General features: G+C 41.4%; 1 protein-coding gene across 6 annotated transcripts in view; it reads left to right on the forward strand.

Annotated features, from left to right (window-relative positions):
- Window positions 1-192: 192 nt before the first annotated feature.
- Window positions 193-27,578, forward strand: part of LOC129834461 (transcriptional enhancer factor TEF-1-like) — a 60,645-nt gene continuing 33,259 nt past the window's right edge. For 5 of the 6 annotated variants that reach the window (XM_055899461.1, XM_055899462.1, XM_055899463.1 and 2 more), the window contains exons 1-4: window positions 193-386; window positions 806-914; window positions 22,561-22,656; window positions 23,115-23,367. In XM_055899461.1, coding sequence (XP_055755436.1) covers window positions 23,166-23,367 — 202 coding nt within the window. In that variant the 5' untranslated portion in view covers window positions 193-386; window positions 806-914; window positions 22,561-22,656; window positions 23,115-23,165. Of the gene's footprint in view, window positions 387-805; window positions 915-22,560; window positions 22,657-23,114; window positions 23,368-27,578 lie in introns of those variants that run through there. The other variant, XM_055899466.1, reaches the window with a different exon arrangement.

Genomic DNA, 27,578 nt, shown 5'->3' on the forward strand with positions numbered 1-27,578 from the left:
CAATAGAATGAACTAACTCCACAAAGTAATTCCCTCTTCTTTCTCCCACCAATTTGAATTCGACGTGTCCTGTGAGATCATTCTGCTTGTTTTTTTTCCCGCCTTGTCCCTCCTATCTACCATAATCTAGGGCTGTTCGGTTCGGGATGACGCCACCTTTGCTCCGCCCTAATGCAAACTCGCTCTTCGCGTTCATTTCATTCCTGTTCTCATTCCGAGCATTCTTCGCATCTCTGTCCGTGCGCTGTCGATTCACGTACACATATCCGGCTGGCCCAGAAACACAACAATAACTTTACACAGTTTACAAAAAATATAATATCCCACAATAGACAAACAAAGGGGGACGAATTGTATTACAAATAACAATAACGGAGGGGTTTGAGGTAAGTTTCAATGTAGTTAATGATATGCAAAATGGTTGCAGACTAACACTGTTATGATGAAGTTGCGCTTTTCATTAGAAATAATAAGTATTGTATGGTATTAGAATGAGTGGGCATATTTTTATATTACAATAAAAGTGTGTCGGTGAGATTTTAGGTTGCTGTTTCTTGTCGCTGTTGCAACAGGGTGCTTTCACTTTGTCCACTCAGTGTTGTATTCGACTGACACGAATATCTTTGACATTTTTCACATTTTTGTAAAGAAGCCCGACCATACGCCCTATTATATCACAGTAAGTCCAGTGCATGAACCTCAAACTCCTAACAGGATTCCGGATACGATTGGACGTACATTATTTTATGAATGACAATTTTGGACAAGATGACGGATCAAAATGTTGCTGTTTTCTTCTCCTTAGTTGGCTCAGCCGGGAGTTGGAGATTTCAGTGGAACATTTTCGGAGCAGAAAGACTTGTTGCGCCAACACCTTTGGTCGTGTATTTTATCCATCGCACCTTGAAGTCACTGTAAGTATATTTTTTGTTATTTTATCAGGTTTAGGCTACAAAAATTCCATCAAATTCTTCGCATTCCATTTTCCATATGAGATCCATCAATGTTGCCGAATTTATTAAATGTGTCTTTTAAGATAATAACTTTTGATCATCTTTGACAGTAGACTATTATGGCCTACATTTAAACACATATTAGCCTACATTTAAACACACATTGTCCATGTGCCCTCACAGTGTAGGATAGTGGGCCGGGCAACATACTTTTAGAGAATATAATTGATAAAGCACAATCTGTTGCATTTACAAATTAATCTGAAAATGTTATTACATAATTTTGGTATCTGTTTGATATCTGTTTGGATTCAAAGCTAGGTTTTTCTTGGCTTTCGGGACACTGTTGAAACGTTGCAAAAAAGAAAAAGAAAAAAGACCATTGCTACCCAGTTCTTATTTGCAACTCTATTTGTCTGTTTAGTTTTTAAACAATTGATAATTCAATATAGATTTGAACTATTTCAAAAATAAATTCTTACAGGTAGGTTATTGTGGGCTCTGAGCTATGTTTATGTCTGCTTCATCGCTCTGTTCGATCCTTGTTTTCCATATCCGCCTTTTTTCGGCATACATTGTTTCCTGCTTAGCTAAAATCTGAGTAAGTCACAGGGACTGGGGTTGCGTTATATAGCCAAGACCACTTCTATGTGTTACAAAGTTTAATCGCGCCCGAAGAAACCGTGTGATCCGATGCCTATTAAATACAGGTCAATAACGTTAGTCTGTTAATCTCAGGAAAGTCTTGATCAAGGTTAAGGAAGATTATGGAGCTTTCTATTCCTTTAGAATTTCGTAATATACATTAATTACCTATAGGTTACACAGATGCTCAGCTGTTGCTATTTTAAGGATGAATTTGTTGCAGGAAACTTTGCATTGCCTTTTATTGTAGGCTATGTGGATGTAGTGGTTTGCGCTGATGCTATTGCAGAGCTTTGAAACATGAATATGAATAGGTTATGTAGCCTGACTGCCCTCACTTAAACCAAATTCTAATCGTCATCAAGGTCACAACATCAGATACAATTCCAATATAGGTTGTCTGATATTTAAGCAAATATATTTTATAGAGTAGACCTATGTAATTATTGTGTAATTCACTTATAGTGTTGTTTATAGTATCTCAAAGAATGTAAACCTTTCAATTATAACTGTATATGCTTGTTGGTGAATATAGAAGGTGAAATATCTTGGTTATTTTGATGCATGGTGATATACACTTCCTTCGTAACTAAATAAACCTAACTGCATGAGGGTATTTTTTGGCTGTGCAAGTTCTCTGCTATGGAGTGGAATTCAGCTCTTAATACAAGTTAGGGTTAACCCTAACCCTATTGTGTGATTGGGGAAAAACTTATTTCTTGCAGTTAATAATCATCTTATATTTCAGTTTGTCTCCCTTGAAAATAGGGGCCAGCAAGATACAATGTGTTATTTGTTGATTCCTCTAACTATGCTATTATAATTTACTACATTAAATAGGTTGACTTCTATCAGACTTAACGCCTGATATGTCATGATGTTGAGAAGTAAAGCTGCTTGCTGTAGGTGGGAAATCAGGACCAGCAATAGATGCTTTGTTTTCTGCTTATGCAACAAGTATACCTGTTGGACATTAGCCTGCATGACATTTTCAAGTGCAAGAATTGTGTATTGTCTTTGCTTGACTCCATGTGTTTTTGCTTTTGAAATTGGGCTTATAAATTCCCATTTTACCAGATGATATCAGTTGAACCCCAAGTGTGTGTGTGAAGTTAAGAATTATTATAATTATTTGGAATTTCTCTTTTTCAAAAGTAATACCATCTAAATTTATGTTGAACCCCAATCACATAAACATATAAGATTAATAAAAAAATAAAAAGTCAATGTACATTATGGCAATATGCTACAGAGGCATTCAATAATGTATATCAGATGTATTGCAGGTATTTTGAACTTGGCATTTAACACAGATAGACTGTAGCCTACTAAGCCCTTCCTCCCACATTTCTGAACATAAGTTTTGCATAGTTTTTTGTTATAACATTCATTTAGCCCCATTGACTCATCGGACAGGTACAGTTGAAGTCTGAAGTTTACATACACCCTAGCCAAATACATTTAAACTCAGTTTTTCACAATTCCTGACATTTAATCCTAATAAAAATTCCATGTCTTAGGTCAGTTAGGATCACCACTTTATTTTAAGAATGTGAAATGTCAGAATAATAGTAGAGAGAATGATTTATTTCAGCTTTTATTTTTTTCATCACATTCCCAGTGGGTCAGAAGTTTACATACTGTACATTGAATTAGTATTTGGTAGCATTGCCTTTAAGTGGTTTAACTTGGGTCAAACGTTTTGGGTAGCCTTCCAATAGCTTCCCACAATAAGTTGGGTGAATTTTGGCCCATTCCTCCTGACAGAGTTGGTGTAACTGAGTCAGGTTTGTAGGCCTCCTTGCTCGCACACGCTTTTTCAGTTCTGCCCACACATTTTCTATGGGATTGAGGTCAGGGCTTTGTGATGGCCACTCCAATACCTTGACTTTGTTGTCCTTAAGCCATTTTTCCTCATCTTTGGAAGTATGCTTGGGGTCATTGTCCATTTGGAAGACCCATTTGCAACCAAGCTTTAACTTCCTGACTGATGTCTTGAGATGTTGCTTCAATATATCCACATAATTTTCCTGCTTCATGATGCCATCTATTTTGTTAAGTGCACCAGTCCCTCTTGCAGCAAAGCACCCCCACAACATGATGCTGCCACCCCCATGTTTCACGGTTGGGATGGTGTTCTTCGGCTTGCAAGCCTTCCCCTTTTTCCTCAAAACACAACGATGGTCATTATGGCCAAACAGTTCCATTTTTGTTTCATCAGACCAGAGGACATTTCTCCAAAAAAGTACGATCTTTGTCCCCATGTGCAGTTGCAAACCGTAGTCTGGCTTTTTTTATGGCGGTTTTGGAGCAGTTGCTTCTTCCTTGTTGAGTTTACATACACTTAGGTTGGAGTCATTAAAACTCATTTTTAAACCACTCCACAAATTTCTTGTTAACAAACTGAAGGTACCACGTTCATCTGTAAGAAACAATGGTACGCAAGTATAAACACCATGGGACCACGCAGCCGTCATACCACTCAGGAAGGAGACTCGTTCTGTCTCCAAGAGATTAATGTACTTTGGTGCGAAAAGTGCAAATCAAACCCAGAACAACAGCAAAGCCCCTTGTGTAGATGCTGGAGGAAACAGGTACAAAATTATCTATATCCACAGTAAAACGAGTCCTATATCGGCATAACCTGAAAGGCCGCTCAGCAAGGCAGAAGCCACTGATCCAAAACCGCCATAAAAAAGCCAGACTACGGTTTGCAACTGCACATGGGGACAAAGATCGTACTTTTTGGAGAAATGTCCCATGGTCTGATGAAACAAAAATGGAACTATTTGGCCATAATGACCATCGTTATGTTTGGAGGAAAAGGGGGAAGGCTTGCAAGCCGAAGAACACCATCCCAACCGTGAAGCACGGGGGTGGCAGCATCATGTTGTGGGGGTGCTTTGCTGCAGGAGGGACTGGTGCACTTCACAAAATAGATTGCATCATGAGGCAGGAAAATTATGTGGATATATTGAAGCAACATCTCAAGACATCAGTCAGGAAGTTAAAGCTTGGTCACAAATGGGTCTTCCAAATGGACAATGACCCCAAGCATACTTCCAAAGTTGTGGAAAATGGCTTAAGGACAACAAAGTCAAGGTTTTGGAGTGGCCATCAAAAAGCCCTGACCTCAATCCCATAGAACATTTGTGGGCAGAACTGAAAAAGCGTGTGCGAGTTAGGAGGCCTACAGTTATACCAACTCTGTAAGGAGGAATGGGCCAAAATTCAACCAACTTATTGTGGGAAGCTTTTGGAAGGCTACCCGAAACAGTTTGACCCAAGTTAAACAATTTTTTGCAACGCTACCAAATACTAATTAAGTGTATGTAAACTTCTGACCCACTGGGAATGTGATGAAAAAAATAAAAGCTGAAATAAATCATTCTCTCTACTATTATTCTGACATTTCACATTCTTAAAATAAAGTGGTGATCCTAACTGACCTAAGACAGGGAATTTTTACTAGTATTAAATGACAGGAATTGTGAAAAACTTAATTTAAATGTGTTTGGCTAAGTTGTATGTAAACCTCCGACTTCAACTGTATGTATTATTCTTCAAGAATCCATGGGTATACAGTGCCTTCGGAAAGTATTCCGACCCCTTGACTTTTTCCACATTTTGTTAGGTTACAGCCTTATTCTAAAAGTAATTAAATATATGTTTTTTTCTCAGCAATCTACACACAATGCCCCATAATGACAAAGTATTCAGACCCTTTGCTATGAGACTCGAAATTGAGCTCCGGTGCATCCTCTTTCCATTGATCATCCTTGAGATGTTTCTACAACTTGATTTGAGTCCACCTGTGGAAAATTCAATTGATTGAACATGATTTGGAAAAGCACACACCTGTGTATATAAGGTCCCACAGTTGACAGTGTATGTCAGATCAAAAACCAAGGGTACCAAAACATTTCTGCTGTAATGAAGGTCCCCAAGAACACAGTGGCTTCCATCATTCTTAAATGGAACACGTTTGTAACAACCAAGACTCTTCCTAGAGCTGGCCGCCTGGCCAAACTTAGCAATTGGGGGAGAAGGGTCTTGGTCAGGGAGGTAACAAAGAAACCGTTGGTCACTCTGACAGAGCTCTAGAGTTCCTCAGTGGAGATGGGAGAACCTTCCAGAAGGACAACCATCTCTGCAGCACTCCACCGATCAGGCCTTTATGGTAGTGTGACCAGGCGGAAGCCACTCCTCAGTAAAAGGCATGTGACAGCCTTCTTTGAGTTTGCCAAAAGACACCTAAAGACTCTCAGACCATGAGAAACAAGATGTTTTAGTCTGATGAAACCAAAATTGAACTCTTTGGCCTGAATGCCAAACGTCACATCTGGAGGAAACCTGACATCAACCCTACGGTGAAGCATGGTGGTGGTGGCAGCATAGTACTGTGGGAATGTTTATCAGCGGCATGGACTGGGAGACTAGTCAGGATCGAGGCAAAGATGAACGGAGCCAAGTACAGAGAGATCCTTGATGAAAACCTGCTCCAGAGCGCTCAGGACCTCAGACCGGGTCGAAGGTTAACCTACAAACAGGACAATGACCCTAAGCACACAGCCAAGACAATGCAGGAGTGGCTTCATTTGCACACACTGTATACAGATTTTCTATTGTGTTATTGACTTTACGTTTGTTTATCCCATGTGTAACTCTGTGTTGTAGTTTTTTTGTCGCACTGCTTTGCTTTATCTTGACCAGGTTGCAGTTGTAAATGAGAACTTGTTCTCAGTTGGCCTACCTGGTTAAATAAAGGTGAAATACATTAAAAAATATATATATATTCTCTGAATGTCCTTGAGTGGCCCAGACAGAGCTCGGACATGAACCTGATCGAACATCTCTGGAGAGATCTGAAAATAGCTGTGCAGCAATGCTCCCTGTCCAAACCTGACAGAGCTTGAGAGGATCTGCAGAGAATGGGAGAAACTCCCCAAATACAGGTATGCCAAGCTTGTTGCGTCATACCCAAGAAGACTCGAGGCTGTAATCGCTGCCAAAGGTGCTTCAACAAAGTACAGAGTAAATGGTCTGAATACTTATGTAAATTTGATATTTCAGTTTTTTTGTTTCAATACATTTGCAAAAAATGATAAAAACCTGTTTTTGCTTTGTCATTATGGGGTATTGTGTGAAGATTGATGAGGGGAAAACCAATTTAATACATTTTAGAATAAGGCTGTAATGTAACAAAATGTGGAAAAAGTCAAGAGGTCTGAATACTATTCGAATGTACGTTATATCATTAATTTATCATTTAAAAAATGGATGTAGCAACTAAGGATTCTAACTTTAAAACATGCTCAAAGATGTGAGTTTTTGAACCTCAACATGCAGTAGTTGCACGCAGACCACCTCTCTCTGAATACACATGCCTTTTTATAGATCCCACCGCTGTAATGTTTTGGCTAAGAATGTGGAAGACTCAGGGCCGGGAAAAGAAGAATATAGTCTTTCACTTGTGAAATGTGGAGAGAATATGTGCATTGCTGAGGCATTGAGTGGATTGGATTACTTCTGGGAGCAGAGAGACCCATTGTCTTTCCTGTTGTCAAGACTGAGTGTGTGCGAGGCTGTTGAGCTGCTGAGTGCAAACAAGCCCGTTCTCATTGACATCTGCTTGGGTCATTTTCTGCACCTGTATGAAAAAATGCAAATATCAACATTTGCTCTAGCTTGTACTGCTCTGAGATTTCATGCCAACGACCATTAGTCAACTTGTGGTTCTACGTCCTGGCCAGGCCATTGTTATGTCAAAACCAGGCTGTACTGGCTTTGGCACCATATGGCTCTTGTATGCTTCCGATAAGCTATCTGTTCCCTTGCTTTATCAATATCATTTAATATGCTTCATATTTTATTCACCAGCTGTTGTAGGATAGTGTGTGTGTGTGTTATTGTAAGTGAGCGCGTGTATGTGTACTTGTGCACATACGTGATTTCGTCTTACCATGAAATTCCTGGCCTAGAATTGTACTTCAAGGTTTACTAAGCATAAATGTTGAAGCGATCAACAAATACATTCATAGTATTGTAAACAAGTTCACCAAGTCAAGGCATCAGTAGGTGTGACTGAACCACACATGGGCATCACCACATCATTTACAATCAGCAAGCTGGTTTTTCCCTCTGTGGTCATGGGTCTTTGTGAAGATGTAAACTGTAGTGGGATACAGCCCAAAGCAAACAGGCACGTCCTGTCGTTTTAATATTCTACTAAGTCGTAATTTCCTATTAAAATCCATCTGCGGTCAAAACTAATTAAGAGTTATCATAGGAGAAAAGAATGCCATGGAAACCGTTGGATGTTTGAGTGTGTTGGTTTTGTGCAGGGGGATTGTACTTGGGCTGGTGCCACATATCAAGTTTTCCTTCACAATGCCATTTTATATATTTATTTAGTAGTATAGGTTGGCATGGAAGACATTTATTTTCTTCAGAAAATCTATTCTTGTTCGATCCTCTTACATTTGTTGCATTCTTTAAGAAATGGAAACAGCTGTTAGGAATAAATGCCTAAACAAATCAAAAGCAAAATTAGGAATACCCAACAAATATTTTATATTCTTGTATGATAACAGTCTGAGAAATGCCTTGTGGGAATCTGAATGGCACAAAGCATTCCTTTATCTAATCAAGGGAAGAATTGATGAAATGAAAGGATGCTGCTTTTGTTAAAGCTACACAAAACAAGAGGAGTAGGGCGAGTAAAAGAGATGTGATCTGTAATTGAATCTGGACACAGGGTCGTTAATTGTGTAATTACATCTAGACATTTAGCAGGGGAGGGACTCATCGTCACATCATTGTGTCTGTGATCGGATAGCATGCTTCGCTAAAACACACTACCGTACTGCTGGGTTCCAGTCACTCTGTACTCTGATGTAAATTCTGTTCTAGAAAGAGAATTTTGCTGTATGGTCTGCTGCTCAACAGTTTCAGTAAGGCCTCAGAGAGGCCGATGTAGAGTGCCACCAAAAAGGGAAAGTTGGCTCAAAGCCACTGACGTCATCTAAGTAAATCTGCTTCAGGACTGCAGTCATAAAATGACTGCCAGCTAGAGTGCACTTTGGCCTTGTCAACCACCTTTGCAAGTGTAATTCACTTTTTCTCCATATGTATAATTATGGCAAACAGCTTTTGTATTCATTTGTTTGTCCGTTGGTATATTGACCATTACATTTACATTTAAGTCATTTAGCAGACGCTCTTATCCAGAGCGACTTACAAGTACATACATCCATACTTTTTTTTTGTACTGGCCCCCCGTGGGAAACGAACCCCCAACCCTGTCGATGAAAGCACCATGCTCTACCAACTGAGCCACACCTCATCATATGTTAATTTTCAAAAGGACCAAAGCTCTCTAGATAAGTCAAAGAGTCAATGAAACCTTATAAAACAAAGTTGTAGAGCATTACACTGCCATACTGTTGCAGGAAATCTGGGGAAAATAAGAAGGAAAGAGAAACATAAAATGTAAGAGCTTTCCTCATCTTTAGAAGTCATACAGTAAAGAAACCACTGTTTCAGCACTTTACAATTATAGTCTCATAATTCGTACCATATGTCAGCCTCAGTCAGTTTCTCAGGAAAGCAAATAATGTTGATACAAATTCTGTCTTAATCACGTCTTATTAAACTGTAGTGATTTGGAAGTTATTGGGAAGTTGTTATAAGTACCTTCCCTACTTTCACATTCTCCTAACTCTTCTTTTTTGCATTGGAAAAAGTAATTTAAACGAGCTACCACATGACCAGACACACATGAGAAGCAATATCTAATCCATGAATCATTAGATGAGTCAGTTCCTGAAACCACTATAAACCTTCAAGCTGTTGGCCACAGTCGAAATCAGGAAATCCAGGCTTCAATAACTTCCTTTCCCAGTGCAGGCTATGCTAGTGGTTTAGTGCCCACTAGCAATAGGAAGATGTACGCCTGAGGAACAAAGGCCCTCAGTCACTTCATTTACTGAAACTGTTTATAATTTGTGGTCTGTATTCAAATGTGGGCTGTCCAGGCTCTCTGGCACCGTATTCCCCAGTCCTCTCTTGTAATAAATCCCTACAAGGCCTTTCATTAATGGCTGCTGTATTGTTATCATGGCCGACAGAGATCAGGCAGGCTCGCTCTGCCCTGAAGCTGTCCTGGATTCAGCCGAGGCACAGATAGACTTTGGGTGAGCTCCCAACATTAGTATGCACCCTGTGCCCAGTGAAAGAGTTTGAACTCTAGCCCGAAGCACAGCATTCATAAGTTTCTTTATGGCTTAGATCTATGTGTATGTAAATACTTCTGTAAGCATGTTTGGCTGGGAAAGCTGGGATACATTGGCCTAATATGATTGCACCTCATAAACAGTCTAATTGCTCTGTCTGAGGACCACACATATTGCTTTGATCCATTTTTGTGTTGATGCTGGATGTGGCTATGGACTACAGCATGTTGAGACATTCCTTGCATTTATTGAAAATGTTGTCTCAAAATGTTCTGACAAAGTTGTGTGTTGGTGTCGTTTTGCCCTGACAAATAAATTATATTACAAGGTAAGCACTTCAATAGAGTTCCCCACCTTACATTTTGGGCTTCAAATACGGTAATGATCATTGTCAATGTGAAACTTAGTTTCTTTCAATAGTTCAATGGTTTTTTGTTTGTGTATACTGCTTGCTTAATTGGAAAAGCTCTTGAAATGAATTAAAGCTTTGTGCTGAAGTTGGATGAAAAATTCAGTTGAGTAAATCAGAGTTTGAGAAGACCTTGAGTGAGGTTTGAGCTTTTGTTTGACACTGGCACTGGCAGATTTATATGGTATTTGTTTCATACAGTGACTCAATATGTACTTAACTAAGTCGGGTCAACATGGAATTTTCTCCATCAAATTACCTTGGAGCTTCATGGGAACGATGTGTCACATCTGGCCAAGCTTTCCTTTAAGTACCAATAAACTGGACAGCGTCCGCCACACAATGAACAGCAAACAAAATATTTTATAGAAAATTCAATTTTACCTTTCTACCGGTAGCACCTTGGTAGTAGGGGCTGGTTTATGGCAGATGGAGGCCCAAACAGACATCCTTCCTGAGATGGAGGCATCTGTGATGGTGAGTGTGGTGTGGAGGAGCTGGATGCAGATGGTGGTCTTCATGCTCATCACTGATTAGTTTTTTCATGCCTATCCACAGTGTCCTGACTGAGCCCGCGCCCAGCCTGAAGCCTCCAGACTGCTCTGCTCTCATACCTGTCAGGGGATCCTTTATCTGCCGGACGTTTATTTACAGCTTTAATTTCCTGCGCTTTATGCGGTCCCCCTTCTCTCCTCACTAGTGTGACGCGACCATGTGCAGACGTTGGAATGCCCTGCATATTTTTGACAAAAATACGTTTATTGCGTCGAATGCATTGATTTCCAACATTGTTGCGGTTGGATAGCATGTTTTTATGTCATGGATTTGTAGTTCATCATTTCTGATGTGAAGAATATATCATGGGCACATCTTTTAGCAGATCATTTGCTAATTTTCTGAATAGACATCTACAGTAAAAGACTGATGGAAACTGGTCCCCTGCACTCCCACTGTATCTGATGTGATGCCCAGGTCTAGAAGGTGCTACTTGATTCTGATACGTCGTGAGGCAGGTAGGGACTGGGAGAGCTTCTTTGACAGTGCCTGTAAATCAATCCCATTCTCTACCGAGTAGAGATTGATCCCCGAGCGGGCGGCCCGTTGGTCGGGCGCTGGGCGGCGGGCTCCAGGCCTCACATTTGAGTGGGATATTATCAGACAGATTCACTGCACCCAAGCCTGCTGGTTTAAAGAGGCATGAAATAAACGCTTGGCCGTTGCCAATAACAGAGGGAGCATTACCGGGCTACTCTACTGAACCGTTTGCTCTCTGCATTGGGAGATTGATATTGAAAACCTTGTTCATTCATTTATCAGCACTCCATACCCAGTAGATTTATTCATGAAACCTGGAGAAAAATCCAATACTACGTAGATCAATGGGTTTGTCCCTGTGTACGGCAAGACATTCTTGTGTTCCCCTGCACACCTTGTCATTTTCCTCTCCTTAAAGAGGCTACAGCAGAACAAATATCGTGCCTTTTTCAGAAAGAATAGATGTCCAACAGAAGAAGCCTCTTATTTCTATGTTGCTGGGTGTGTTCATCTAAGAAATGTAAAGACAAGCTTTCTGAATGTTTGAATTGTATCATTTCATAAATGTTCTATTACTTTATATCTCAAGGTCCATACCGTACAGAAAGGGTTTCTGCTCGTCATTCTTGATACATGCCATTCCAGTTACAATGAACATGTTTTGATGAAGCAAACTGTAAATGGAATCTCAGTAATGTCCCATCATGGTAATATGCATAATTGGATACGTTTTGTTCCAAACATGAGGGCTTTGGCATACATTCAACATTACTGAAATAATTAGCCGAAGCCCATGGTACGCCTTTAAAACTCACAGTGACCATTTAGTTTTGTAATCACATGGTAATTATAGTTCTCCACAGTGCAGGCTTAACTACTAGGGGTCATTATGGGGTGCGCAAAAGCTATTCACAGGATCATTATTGCACCCTCTGAGATAACAGCACAAAAGGACTCCACATGGAAAATTACATTTGAGACCTCTCATCTGCTATTTCATTACCCAGGTCTGTATGATCGGTGAAATGGGTTCTTTTAATTTAAGGAGCTGGATTCCAACTTAGCGTGAACGAGTGTGGTTTATGTAATCTGCCGATAAGTGTCATCTCCCATAATGCCATGTCACAACTATGGCCCAACCCTTGCCAATGCATTCGCTTGTTGCCCGCTTTTGTCCTTATCTCGCTAATAAGACCATTTCCATGGTTCCGACCTTGGTGTGATAGGAGTATGCAATTATCTGTTAAGGCCCCAAGTGTTTCTACAGGTGACATTCCTACCTCTCTCTGGCCGGGATAATTAGTGTTCAGATTCTCAGACACTAGGAGACCAGCTCAATAGGAAGCCTCACAGTCCCCATGGACCTCTCACATCTCAGGACAGTAATGGCTCAAGAGTACCTCTGTGGAGATGGGAGAACCTTCAACCATCTGATTGATGCCACATGGTGTTGAAGACCTGGCATCTGACGACAGAGATGGAGAGATGGAATCTGGGCATATTTAGTTTTGAGCATGAATTCTGTGGTGCAGTCACTCAATCCATGTTTCAGAAGTATTTAACACGAAAATAATGTATTTACTAATTCCTAACATCTTTTAGTTCTCTATTTATCACATTATTACCTTCGAAATCAAATCAAATTTGAATGGTCACATGCACCAAATACAACAGGTGTAGTAGACTTTACAGTGAAAAGCTTACTTATGAGCCCATTCCCAACAATGCAGAGTTAAAAAGTAAAAGAACCTTCTAACAGCATCAGTAATGGCTGTTCTAACTTGTGGGCCTGGTGGCTACTGGAGGTTTTGTGATAAACAAGGTGTAACATGGTGTCCTGGGGATATGTGGAGTCTATGATCTCCAGTAACAGGAATAAACAAGGAGATGGGTCTGTTACATGACAGCCGGTGTGATGAGGTGATAACGATTCCCACTACCACAGAGTCTTCTGCAGGAATGAAAGAACCCAGACCCACTCATCACGGAGTGAGCAGACACAACAAAATATGCACACTCTCACACAGATGTGTGCCATATAAATGTGAAGGGTCGGTGGAGGTTGAAAAGGGGTTATTTTTAGGTTAGCTTAATTGAATAGACATTTTATGATTGTAGTTTGGAGAAATCCTTTAGAATTGATGCAAGAACCTTAATCATATTCCTTGGCAATAACCTTATTCACAAGAAGCTTGTTTTAAAACATATGGGTTGGAATGAACTCAACATATTTCATTTACGATACAACTGTCAAACCAAGCCATATAGGGTTTGGCTTGGGAGTTTACTAGGGTTACAAAGACATTGGAATCAGAGTGTATAAAATATTAGGAACACCTGCTTTTTCCATGCCATAAACTGACCAGGTGAATCCAGGTCAAAGCTATGATCCCTTATTGATGTCACTTGTTAAATCCACTTCTACCAGTGTATATGAAGGCGAGGAGACAGGTTAAAACATGATTTTAAAGTCTTGAGACAATTGAGACATGGATTGTGTATGTGTGCAAATCAGAGGGTGATTGGGTAGACAAAATATTTAAGTTCCTTTGTACGTGGTATGGTAGTAGGTGCGAGGCGCACCGGTTTGTGGCAAGAACTGCAACGCTGCCTGGTTTTTCACGCTCAACAGTTTCCCGTGTGTATCAAGAATGGTCCACCACCCAAAGGATATCCAATCAACTTCACACAACTGTGGGAAGCATTGGAGTCAACATCCCCTGACAACTCAATATTAGGAAGGTGTTCCTAATGTTTTGTATACTCAGTGTAGATGTTTATTATCTGTCCAAAAGTAATATTGTTGTAGTTGTATTGTCATTCCTAAGGAAAAGCAGGACACATGAAAACTTTCAATTATGCAAAGAATGTCTCCCTCTTCTGAATGTTATACATTTGACAATCTCAAACTTTGTTCTGTAGTGGTTTCCTTTGTTTAGGGAAATCTCTTTCCTCCATCTTTTCCAATGACCTTGAGAGAGCGTGACACGTAAAAAGTGAAATTCTATGATTGTCAACATCTTTTGAATTATCCATCCTATATTACTAGTGCAGTGAGCCGAGTCTTTGTATCTTTGGATAGCGCTATCGCCTTTGGAGTTCCAGTAAGCGGGTTTTTGGCAAGCACCCAGATTAGACAGTTCACTTCTCTAGGGACTAAACATATCAGTCATGATATAGTTTGTGTCATGTTTTATTACAGAATAGGGTTTACAAAACCCGGTATTTCCCATCAAAACCGGAAGTGACATTCAAAAGCATGTCTGGATTTGATTGGAGCTTTGAACAGCATGAAAATTCGAACCCGATACTACCTGAGCCTGATGAGACATATATTAAATACATTTTATGAGCCCTACATTAACGACATTTAATGAGCCCAAGCCCTAAAAAGCCCAAATTTCATTATCCAAACACATAGTGCTTTCGGAAAGTATTCAGACTCCTTGACTTTTTCCACAGTTTGTTACATTACAGTCTTATTCTAAAATGGATTAAAAAATATATCCTCATCAATCTACACACAATACCCAATAATGACAAATCACAAACAGTTTTTTTTAAATGTTTGCACATTTATTACAAATAAAAAACAAATGCCTTATTTACTTAACTATTCAGACTCTTTGCTATGAGACTCGAAATCGAGCTTTGGTGCATCCTGTTTCAATTGATCATTCTTGAGATGTTTCTACAACTTGATTATAGTCCACCTGTGGTAAATTCAATTGATTGGACATGATTTGGAAAGGCACACACCTGTCTATATAAGGTCCCACATTTGACAGTGGATGTCAGAGCAAAAACCAAGCCATGAGATCAAAGGAATTGTCCGTAGAGCGCCAAGACAGGAATGTATAGAGGCACAGGTCTGTAGAAGGGTACCAAAACATTTCTGCAGCATTGAAGGTCCCCAAGAACACAGTGGCCTCCATCATTCTTAAATGGAAGACGTTTGGAACCACCAAGACTCTTCCTAGAGCTGGCAGCTCGCCCAAACTGAGCAATCGGGGGAGAAGGGTCTTGTTCAGGGAGGTGACCAAGAACCCGATGGTCACTCTGACAGAGCTCTAGAGTACCTCTTTGGAGATGGGAGAACCTTCCAGAATCTCTGCAGCAGTGCACCAATCAGGCCTTTATGGTAGAGTGGCCAGACGGAAGCCACTCCTGACAGCCCGCTTGGAGTTTGCCAAAAAAGCACCTAAAGACTTTCATACCATGAGAAACAAGATTCTCTGGTCTGATGAAACCAAGATTGAACTCCTTTGGTCTGAATGCCAAACATCACGTCTGGTGGAAACCTGGCACGGTCCCTACGGTGAAGCATGCTGGTGGCAGAATCATGCTGTGGGGATGTTTTTCAGCGGCAGGGACTGGGAGATTCGTCAGGATCGAGGGAAAGATGAACGGAGCAAAGTACAGAGAGATCCTTGATGAAAACCTGCTCCAGAGCGCTCAGGACCTCAGACTGGAGGGAGAAGGTTCACCTTCGAACAGGACAACAACCCTAAGCACACAGCTAAGACAACGCAGGAGTCGCTTCAGGACAACTCTCTGAATGTCCTTGAGTGGCCCAGCCAGAGCCTGGACTTGAACCTGATCGAACATCTCTGGAGAGACCTGAAAATAGCTGTGCAGTGATGCTCCCCATCCAACCTGACAGAGCTTGAGAGGATCTGCAGAGAAGAATGTGAGGAACTCCCCAAATACAGGTGTGCCAAGCTTGTAGCGTCATACCCAAGAAGACTCAAGGCTGTAATCACTGTCAAAGGTGCTTTAACACAGTACTGAGTACAGGGTCTAAATACTTATGTAAATGTAATATTTCAGTTTTTTAATTTTAATACATTTACAAAAGATTCTAAACCTGTTTTTGCTTTGTTATTATGGGATATGGTGTGTAGATTGATGAGGGGGAAAAAACGATTTAATCCATTTTAGAATAAGGCTGTAACGTAACAAAATGGTATTACTGTACTGTATTGTTTTATACTGTATTATATCGATTGGAATTACGCACATTGTTCAAACCATGATAAAGCAGAGGAGAACATACGATTCTGGTGCATATGTCCTACAGTTACAAGAATAGGCTCGCAAATTTGAATTTAATTTTGAAATATAATAGGGCCTATTTGTATAATTAGTAGGATGACCTTTCCTATTTCCTCAAGTGTTATTAGCCTTCCTCCTCTTTCTCTCTCTATTGTTCCTTCCTCACTTTCAACAGTTAAATGAAATATGTTTCGTTGTCCTTCATCCTTCTAATGACATCCTTGAATAATATAGGACTACAGTTAGATGCAGAAGGCTTTCCCTTCTCTTCACCAAGATTGAATGGTTATGGGTCTGAAGGAATACTAACTGCTATAGTCTACCGCCATCACACATTCTCTCTTCTTTCCAACCTTCTGTGAGTTCTATTGGCTGCTAATGGTATAAGAAATGCTAAAAAAAATAAAAATAATGTCCAGCAAGCTAGTTCTAGTCTAGCTTTTCCTGCATGGGACTTCAAGAGCTAAGGATCGTTTTTTAAAGGAGAGGCCAGTGGAGCACAGGTGCTTTTGTGTATTTCACAAGAGACAGAGGCTATAAGTTAGACGTTTATTATGCATAATCCATCATAAATTAGCTAAACATAAGCCTAATACTGCGTTGAATGTATTACCTGAAAGAGGAAGGCTAGGACATCTATATATAGGGCTATTTATCAGTCTAGAGCAGGATTATCTATTTTGGATGCAATTTAAATGGAATTGATGGAGGGAGAGACTGCGAAAGAGTGCTCTGATTTAATGCAACGATATTCAAGTACTAGGCTGTTTTAAAACTCTGCAACTGCAATTAAAAAAATATATAATTATAAAATCTTTACAAAATATAAGTTGACCCGCTGTAAGTCTGATGGAGATGGGTCAATTAGACGCGTATTCGATCTTTATATTATTGCAGCATAGGCTATGCTGCAGCAAATGTGGGCCTACCTGTCACTATACAAACAGTTAGCATGAGGTGATAGATGTACATGCATTGTGAACTGCGCTCCATACTGAGATGTGTCTGTCCCCACCCTGAGTGTTGATGATTCATCATGCAGAGGCCGTAGAGAAGCCAGATTTAGACATCACATATAATTTAACAGTTCCAGTTCACGCCATGCTGTTCATATAAATCATGTATTATAATTGACTGGTTTCTCGCAGTCGTTAATCCCGGGAAAGGGAGTGGTTTTGGGCGGTAAATCCCGGTAAATCTCGGTAACCGGGTTCCCACCATTCAACCGTATCACTGAACTCTCTGAGGTATAAGTTGTAATTTTCTTTGTTTATGCATGTTGATAAATAGATTTTTACCCTGATTCGCTCAATCACTCTCTTGCTTTCTCACTTTCTTTTTTCTATAATTTTCTCTCTCTCTCTCTCTCTCTCTCTCTCTCTCTCTCTCTCTCTCTCTCTCTCTCTCTCTCTCTCTCTCTCTCTCTCTCTCTCTCTCTCTCTCTCTCTCTCTCTCTCTCTCTCTCTCTCTCTCTCTCTCTCTCTCTCTCTCTCTCTCTCTCTCTCTCTCTCTCTCTCTCTCTCTCTCTCTCTCTCTCTCTCTCTCTCTCTCTCTCTCTCTCTCTCTCTCTCTCTCTCTCTCTCTCTCTCTCTCTCTCTCTCTCTCTCTCTCTCTCTCTCTCTCTCTCTCTCTCCCTCTTTATCTCTCTTGTGTAATAATGGATGAGACACATCAGTGCCTTATCATCCAACCAGAACAGATACAAGAAATCCTGCCATCAAACAATAGCCACGTGGTGTATCCTGTTAAGCTTCCATCGTTTTTTTTTTACAGTTCCAAATCCCCAATCCTGGAACTGTTTGTGTGTGTGTGTGTGTGTGTGTGTGTGTGTGTGTGTGTGTGAGTTGTGAAAGAGGCGTGTAGGGGCACATCCTGGCTGAAATGATTGGGGAGACTTTTCAGAGAGGGGTACAGCCTCAGGAGAACCTGTGAACACACACACAGATACAATGAACACAACCTTTTGGTGAGGAAAGCTATTGAACTCCACTATGATATTATAAGCACATTAATAAAAAATTATATAAACATGGGCCTGGCTTATGACCGTGCCAAGGAGATTTAAAAGCATAGAATTTGCCATCCACAGTGTTAGGCCCTTGGAGAAGGGAAATCAGAATTTCCGGTTTTATGTTAGAGTAGACACGATGCAAGAAATCATCCATTGTATGTGAAGAGGGTTACAGGAATATGTGTGAGGAGAAAAGTACACGCTGTTGTTTCATCAGTGATTCGATTTTTGGGAATTCAATTTATCAAATTAATTTAAAGTGGTCGCATTATAGTCATCACATACTTTTCATGTGGGGTTTTATTGATGTCTTGTGTTCTTGTCCATTAGTCTTCTCATTATGATGACTGGAACAGTTGGGTTTAGTTGAGTTGGGAATTTGATTAGAGTTTTACAGAAACATTTCCAGACATTCAATTAACTGTAATGACTCACAAAAGCCACAATGCTCTTTACCTGCTGAAGGTTGCAGGTGTTCGTATTGTTTCATCATTTTTGTACTATTACGCAGAAATATATGAATGGAGCCAGATTGAGAAGCTCCCATCTACCATACAGTTCCATTATTACAGCCAATTGCATTTTTATTAAGCATCTTTCTGCTTAATAGGCATGCTGTAGGGCAGCTAATGCAATGTTGCTCTGCCAGTCTAGCTCCATCATTTTATTGAAAGTGCGCAGCAAACACCTGCTTATAGTCCATCGTTAGTGCACACCAGATGAAATGATCATGTTTGTTGGTGGGCTATTTTGTTTTGAGTGATGTACGATCGAGAGAAAGCGCCTCTCCCTGGGTGGGAATGGGATTTGTCTGTAGCCTATGGTGTCCTTGTTCTGGCTATGTCTGAAATGCTTTCCCTGCTTTGAGAGCGAGGTGTAGCGACAGCAGCCCAGCCACAGTATATTGTTGCATGACTAATCTCTGTCTCCCATCTGCCACTGGGGCCTGGACAAACATCACCACTTCAGCATCGTCTGGAGACATATTGCACTAATCACAACACTCGTCTCTCTCCCGGTCCAAACACACAGCCAGCTCAGCATAGCATACCTGTTATGGCTAAAGCACCCAGGCACATTCTCCTATGAGTGTATTTATACATAAGGCTGTGTAACATAGACTAAATATTAGAGACACACTTGTTTGATTGCTGTAAAAAGTCCTTAACACAGTAACTCTGTTAGGTTACTGTGCTCTTGTCATGGTGTGCATTTGGATTTGGCTCAGTTCAGCTACATCATGTTGTATTGGTGAATTTCTTTCCCTTGCCTTTCATTACTCAAGTCTATAGGGGACAGCAATGATTTATGTTCGTCATGTAAATGTTTTAGGGATGAAAAGCCGAAGTCTTGGGAGTCAGCAAATCCTCTATTCTCTCCTAACAAGAAAGAGAAGTGTTTTATTTTCTGTTTGCAAACATGCCCCTGTGTTTGTTTCTCCATTAAGACAGCTGAGTGACCATAGTTTAGAGGACCTTCATTAGAAGAATGGTCAAGGTGTTCTATGATATTCGTCTTGTGTTTCAAAGCAAACTTTCGGGAAACAATGTCTACTGCTATGCTCTAATGATGATCTCACTCTGTTCAAAACAGCATGAACGACTCACTTGTCAATGTTGAGAGATCAACGAAACACAGGGTTATCAGTAATTGAAACATAAAGAAATACACATCAAACTCTGGCTAATTGACCTCATATTTCCTCAGAATGCTCAAGGAGGTGATCACCCGCTTGGACACAGAATTCATCTGGTTATCGAGGTGTCTCCTGAGAAATGCTCCTTATGAAATAGTGACAGAGGTCAATTATTTAGGGTGATATATCACTGAGCCAAATGACTGCAGAGTGACTTCAGCCATGCCCAGTGATTAAGCTGTTTTAACTCAATAGATTTATCTGTTGTTCTCTAACACTTGTTCAGGTTAATAGACTACAGCGTGCTAATGACAGTGTTAGGGTAAAGTCATTCATTCAGGGGACATACTGTAGAGTGCTTCTGGCTGTGGTGTCTTGGTGGGAAATAACGCACCTGACAATGTATTATTCAATTGAATTTATTTTGGCGAATGGTGGCAATAAACGTACCAATAACAAGAGAAATGTGTAGTTATCACCAAAGAATAATGCGAACATTGATTATATCACATTGTAACTGCCACTAAGTAAATGCATTTGTAAATAGCATTGACTTACTGTAGATCTGCCAGCTGTACGATGTGGGTGCTTCTATTGGCCAAGAGAGGTACTCTTGAGCCCCTTTGCTGCCCCAGTCTTTTAAACTCTTTGTGATTACATGGCATGGAGTTTGTACCGCTGTTTCCCCCCTCAGAGTAATCCTGCAGCAGATGTGGCTGCACACCATCCTCAGCAATGGATGGAGGAGAGAGAAAATACTTATTTATATTGGTTATATTAACTAAATTAATTAAGAGTACCAAGGAATTAATTAGCCTACCAGGTTCTATTATACCATTTCAATGTTATGTATTACCCCTCCACCCCTACCCCTCCATCTTCATACCCAAAATATTTTCTGCTCTATTCTTTTCATGTAGCAATATTATAGGCCGAGGATTTCTGCTGCCCTTCCCTAGTGGTAAATGCTAGTCGTGGTTGAGAGCTCAGTTTTTGTTTTGTTGTTGGACGGGGGTGGGGTGGTGGATTCAATAATTCATTGCACGCTTCAGTGTAACAGTATTCATTTCCTGGTGTGGCGCGTCAGGGGAAACCACCTGTAGAAGAGCGGGGAAACATCAGCCCATTGTGGGATGAACATGGCCATGAGCTCACTAAACACCCCTCCAAATGTCAGTGTTGTTTCCCTCTTTTTGTCCAGACACTCACATTAGCTCTCGCTCTCTCTCGCTCTCACGTTTCTCGCTCTCTCTCTTTTCTCTCTCTTTTCTCTCTCTTTCTCTCTCTTTTCTCTGTCTCTCTCTTTTCTCTCTCTCTCTCTCTTTTCTCTCTCTATAAATATATTTTTCTCTCTCTCTGAATGGTGAACCACTGGAAAGAGCATTCACAGCCATTTCACTTGTTGAAGAAGTAAAGAAAAAATCTTGCTTGAGATCAAGTATTAAAATCATGACCGTGCTGGAAGTGATTACCGGTGTAGTTTATTATTCAGTCTGGGTGGGGGGAGCAAGGCTGGAGAAAAAGCCCAAGCCATTTAGTGGTCGAAATGGGCTGTTTTTCCCCTCCCTCATCAGTCTGTGAGTAAGTTCTGCAGTGTCAGCAGTCAGCTCACAAAAACGGAATTCAGTAAACGCTCCCTCCGCTCTCTGGGAGTTTTTTTTCTCCCAAACAGCTTGCTCCCATCCCCCCTCTCCCCCCTCACAAACCGACATTCTAGAAGAAGCATATGCTGCTAGTCCCACTTCACAACAGCTTGTGCTGCTTGAATAGAATCTTGCCTAGAGAGGGAGCGGTCGTCTGGAAGGGGAGAGGAGGATAGGGCTAGAGACGGTGGACCGAGAGGGGAGGATAGGGAGGGAGACTGGGTAGTGGGATGGTGGGGGTAGGGGGGGGGTGCTAGAGTGAAGGGCTACAAAAACATCCCCCGAATGAACTCCCCAGTTGTGATTTTCACCGTTAAAATTCAACTCAGCATGATTGTCTACAGCAATACATTAGAACCTACATTGCTTTTATGAGTCACTTTGTGGACAATAGTTTTGATTAAGGAGAGATGGACACTTTCAGTTTAGGTACTTTTCTCCCTCTAATTCAATCAAATTTCAATCAGATGTATTTATAAAGCCCTTCTTACATCATCTGATGTCACAAAGTGCTGTACAGAAACCCAGCCTAAAACCCCAAACAGCAAGCAATGCAGGTGTAGAAGCACTTAATGTTAAATGTGATTTCCTCCTTACATTTACATTTACATTTAAGTCATTTAGCAGACGCTCTTATCCAGAGCGACTTACAAATTGGTGCATTCACCTTATGATATCCTTCTGCGCTTACAATCCAGCAGTTTGAATGAGTTTTTAATGGGGCTCTAATTCAGAGCAGGTTGTTTACACAGCATAAATGCAAAGAAAATTGAGGAACCTCACAATGGAATGTTCTATGTCAAGGGAATTCACAATGTGGAAAACAGACTCTTTCCTTGAACAAAGAGGACAGGGGATATTTCTTCAGTTTGAAATTTGAAGTGGTACAGATATGGCTGCGTCCTTTCTTGAGTGGGCTTCTCTATTTCTTTTTTACAGATCTCCTACATGAATTTCATCCAGATTTAAGAGTCTATTTGACAGTCCTGACAGCTGGTATAAAGGCTTCAACTGCTCCTGTGCAGGAGATACCAGGTGCGCTAGATATGTTTTAGGGTTATGCTCTTATTATATATTTTATATCTGCAGTCTTGTATTTTTATTTGCCTGCTTATCTATTTTGGAAAGTAAAGGAGGTGAATCTACTACAACAAGCTAAAAATGTATCCTGTGATGAAGTAGCTACATGTGACCTCCATCACATATATTTGTTTTAAATGGGAGCTAACATTAAGTATTTTCAATAGTACCATTTAAAATGTCGTACAAAAACTAGCATAAAGCAACGTTTCAGTCCCTTCCATGGCATCTAGTAAAACTGTACAACAGTCATCCTAACATCATAGCTAGATAGCAAGGCCAAGAATCCTCTCCTGTTTGGCTCACCACACTATTGACCAGTGGCCATGAGCAGTGTGTTATCGTCTTGGAGGCAGATGCCTGTGCTGTGGAGAGTGACGGGTGGCTTGTGTTTGTTTATTTGGGAATTCCAGATCTCTACCTACTGTGCTCCAGGCTTCGGCTTGGAGATCCCAAGCACCACCATGGACCCCAGCAGCTGGAGCGGCAGCGAGAGCCCTGCCGAGGACATGGAGAGGATGAGCGACTCGGCAGACAAGCCCCTGGACAATGACGCCGAGGGGGTGTGGAGCCCCGACATCGAGCAGAGCTTTCAGGAGGCGCTGGCCATCTATCCCCCCTGTGGGCGCAGGAAGATCATTCTATCTGACGAGGGAAAGATGTACGGTGAGTACATGGGATCAGGGATGTGGGTTGGTACGTGGGAGGAAGGGCGAGGATACCCTCCTTTGTAATTATACATGACTATTTTTTACATACATTTTTTAAGATGTTAGTCACAACATTTCACTTTTAAAACCAATTGCATATCATCATTACACACTCAAATAATCTTGGAATGGGACCTTAAAAAGTGCCCAAAGTGACTTAGGAAGATTTTCAGAGAGATTCCGTGTTGATAAAGGGACCGCACAAGTGGAAAATAATAGACTGGGAGTGAACATGTCAATCAGGAATTCATTTCTGGGACTTGCAGGCCTCTCTGGCTGTGGCCATACATTAATGTCCCTTCTCTGCAGAAGTAGGAGTCTATAAGTAAAGCAGCATTAACTATTAGTCAGGGGCAGATGGTACTGCGGCTGCCAACAGCTGTGTCCCCCCTCCCCCATCCCTGGCTGGGTGATGTCATGGAAAGAGGGAATATTTTATTTCTGCCGTGTTGGACTCTCTCACAGCCTGTCAGTGTCAAGTGAAAGCAGAAAGCCCCTCGGGTGTTCGTTTGCAGCTGTCATGTGACCCCTCCGGCCAAACCAAATGTAAAGTCTTGGAGTCGCATCGAAGCCCCCTCAGCTGCCGGTAGAAAGAGGCTTCAGACCACACGACCAACCAGCTCACCACCCCAGCACCACCTCCTCTCTCCTTCAAGCAGAATGGGAGTGCCAAAGGAACTCACTCACACTCCCCCTGCTCAGGATTAGAGCATAACAAATAAGTTTGCCTAGCAAGTTTTAAATGATTAACGCTAAGGACAAGACTCACTAGTGCAGACTGGACACGCCAGTCTCGTTTTTGGTTGGACGCATTCTTCTCTCCGATAAGAGATCAAATTAGGTGAAATAAAAGTTCAATTTGGAGGAGAGATTTAACACCTTACTGAATGCAGTTTGTTTAATGGCCACCATCAGACAGTTATATTTTAGCTCAGGTACTTCTACCATTTCAAATTCCACAAAACAGCATTTAACATAACACAGCATGTTTTGTGTCAAATGCAAACCTTGGGAGAATTGATAGGCCTTTGCTGGCTCTGCTGATGCATAAAGAATATGATAATAGCTGATTCAAGGTTATTCATTTACATGAAAATCCATTGTCTGGAGCTCTGTTTGTTTTCAGTGCTGTGTAAAGGGAAGTGCCATGCAGAGTGGTGTTTACAGCTATTCCGTCAGTACTTGTGTTATTGGGAGTATTGAATGTACTTTGACCTGCCTGAGATCGAGGGGATTGAGCGAAGGTCAACCATACCAGATGTGCTGGGTATCCGGTTGCATATATACTCACCAGCACAATCCACTGTCTCCCCGGACTAGCCTTTCACTGTGCCCTGAGCCAGAGCTGTCAGCCACCCACAGTGAAATATTTTTACGGAAATATACACCCAGTTGTTAGTTCATTAGGTACGCAACTTTGTTCACAGAAATGGTTCGCTCCTACAGACAGTGAGTCACTTGGCCGTGGCTTGCTATATAAAGCAGGCAGACAGGCTTCAAGGGATTCAGTTACTGTTTGATTGAACATTAGAATGGGCAAAAAAACTAGTGACCTAAGCAACTTTGCCTGGTGTCAACAGTACAGGCTGGTGGCTGTGGTGTACTGGTGTGGGGAATGTTTTCCTGGCACACGTTAGGTCCCTTGATAACAATTGAGCAACGATCGAACACCACAGCATGTCATACCCCAAAGAAGTCAGGCTGTTCTAGAGGCAACCTGCGTAGGTGTGTAAATCTAGTGGGATGATCCTTCTTATATTGAAGTAATGCTTCAAGTACCACTGAAGTGTATCAAGGGATGTGTTAATGGACAATGTATTATGTGGGTAACACGCTTCATTTTCATGCTGCATAATTCAATTGCTTTTCTGCAGCACAATGGCCAATGGATCCAAAGATGTGAAGACAACAAGCTTACATGCTGCACATGAAAGCTCTATAGAAGGTTGTTTGTTGTGCCTTGGAAACAGACTGGGTCGAGTGCCAGTGTTCAGCTGTGTGAAAGAGCTTTTGAAAGACAGTGTGTAGAGGAAGATTTGTTTTAGTTTTTTTCAGGGGGCTAGGGAGGAGGGGGAACGTGGTCGTCTTTCAGTGCCTAACTAACACAAAGTTTGGTGGGACTGTGAGGCGGGCGGGCGGGGAGGGGAGCAGATTGGAACTGGTCTCAGTGTGTTAGTGGGCTTTTTCTGGGGGCAAGGCTAGCTGTTCTGTTCTGTTCTGTTGCTGGATCCTAGTGCCAAACCCATCATAGTGTGAACTGTCACCCCACTAATACTCACTGAGCCATTAAGAGGACTGTAGCACTGCCCAGTATGGAAAATAGGCTGCCTTTTTACTGGGACTGTTTTCATTTTTAAAAACCTGGGTATAGTGTTTGTTTACATATAATAACTGTAATTAAGGAAATAGTAAGAAACATCAAACATCTTACCCTCAATCAATTTTACCCAAATAATTTCACTCAAATGTTATTGTTTTATTAAGAAATAATATTTGCACAAAAATGTAAATAATTATCAAATATTGAAATGATATTATTATTATTAGAAGAATGCCAACTAGAGGGTAGTTGTGTTGTACACTGTGGAGAGATGCAGCTCTCAATGAGGCAATGTTGTCTCACAGGAGACACTGTGTCTGGCTGGAGAGCCCAGAGGAATCTGACAACCCAGCCTCTTCATCTCCCTCAGGAATCTCACACCTTCCTTCCTTTCTCACCAATCATGAATTGTTGGGATATCTGTATGATGCCGGTGTCATTCTTTAAAAAACAGAGAACAAAGGGGATATCTCTAGAGGTAGCCCCTGTGAAAGCAGATTTACCAGCAAAAGCCTCATCTTTAGACATACTGACCTGTTGCATTTCCCCGAGAAAAACTGAAGCGTTTTGTTTACGATGTTAGATATGTGTCTGTTTCTCCCTGCATGCTACAGATTTCCATTAGTGAGGTGCTCTAGCTCGCAGGGCAACACTTCAGAATGCCACCAGAGATGATGAGAAAGCCATGAAGTGGTCTTCAGTGCTGATGGAGGGCATTGATTGGTCTGAAATGCCACAGTGATTTGTGTTTTAAGAGGGCGAGCCGGGCCCTGCTAACCATAGAACATCTCCTCTCACACAGCCTTGTAATCCTGGTCCACAGAGTTGTGTCCTGATGGACAGACAGACAGACAGACCACCACCACCCCTCTCATGGCATCTGTGACAGGTGGGGGGTGGAGACGCAGGTATTTTGGTGATGAGAGACCCTGGGGATAGTACTGGGTACCGTGCATAAAGCTCATCACAAGAGGAACCGTCCTTAGTGCCCTTAAGCCCTTTGGTACCCCCGGGCCGAGTGCAGTTAATTAGCAACAGTCTCTATAGCAACTGCCTCTTGGTTCAAAACAATGTCTAATTTCGGCTTCTTAGCCTATCGTGGCGGTGTTTACCTGAAGAGCTTTCTGATGCCCTGAGTCTCATCGGGGCTGGCGCCGTGCCCAGTCTCAGAGGTTAATTGTGACTGGGGTGAACAACAGCACAGCTGCATGGTAGGCAGAGCCTGGCCCTGGCCCTGGGCTGGCTGATGAGAGGATCATGAAAAGCCCAGTGAGAAAGTGGCTGTGGCCCCAAGCCCCTAACACTGCTGCTTACATAATTCACCTGCTGTGCAAACCTCTATTTAACTCAGCCCAGAAATAAGGTTGACATGCACCACATTATGAATGTATTTACTGTATATTTGCATTTACACGCTTGCCTTGCATTACAAGTGAGTGAATATTTCCCATTTTACTGCTGGCAAATAAAATCTGAATTCATTCATTTTTCCCGGGTGTTGCCTATAGTCACATTTCTTGTATTTTACACCCATCACTTTCAGAGGATGGCTGTATCTAATTCTTGTGTTCCATAGCAGAGCTGTTTAACTCCTCTGGTGTGTGTGTTACATACCACAGCAAATGATTCCACTTTACATCAATATAGACAAAGCACTGGCACAGCTATCATAAACCAGTCTAAATATCAAAATATGTTTGTGTTGGAGCAGTGAAGCCGTGGCAACAGTAATGATTATGATGTGTGAAACGACCATCTGTCTGGGGAACTCAGAGGTGCTCTGCTCTTGGAGGCTGTCTGATTGGGCCCTATCTGACCCTGGTCAGTCACCACACTGCATCTGTTGA

The sequence above is a fragment of the Salvelinus fontinalis genome, chromosome 35, assembly GCF_029448725.1.
Source record: "Salvelinus fontinalis isolate EN_2023a chromosome 35, ASM2944872v1, whole genome shotgun sequence".
NCBI classification, from domain to species: Eukaryota; Metazoa; Chordata; class Actinopteri; order Salmoniformes; family Salmonidae; genus Salvelinus; species Salvelinus fontinalis.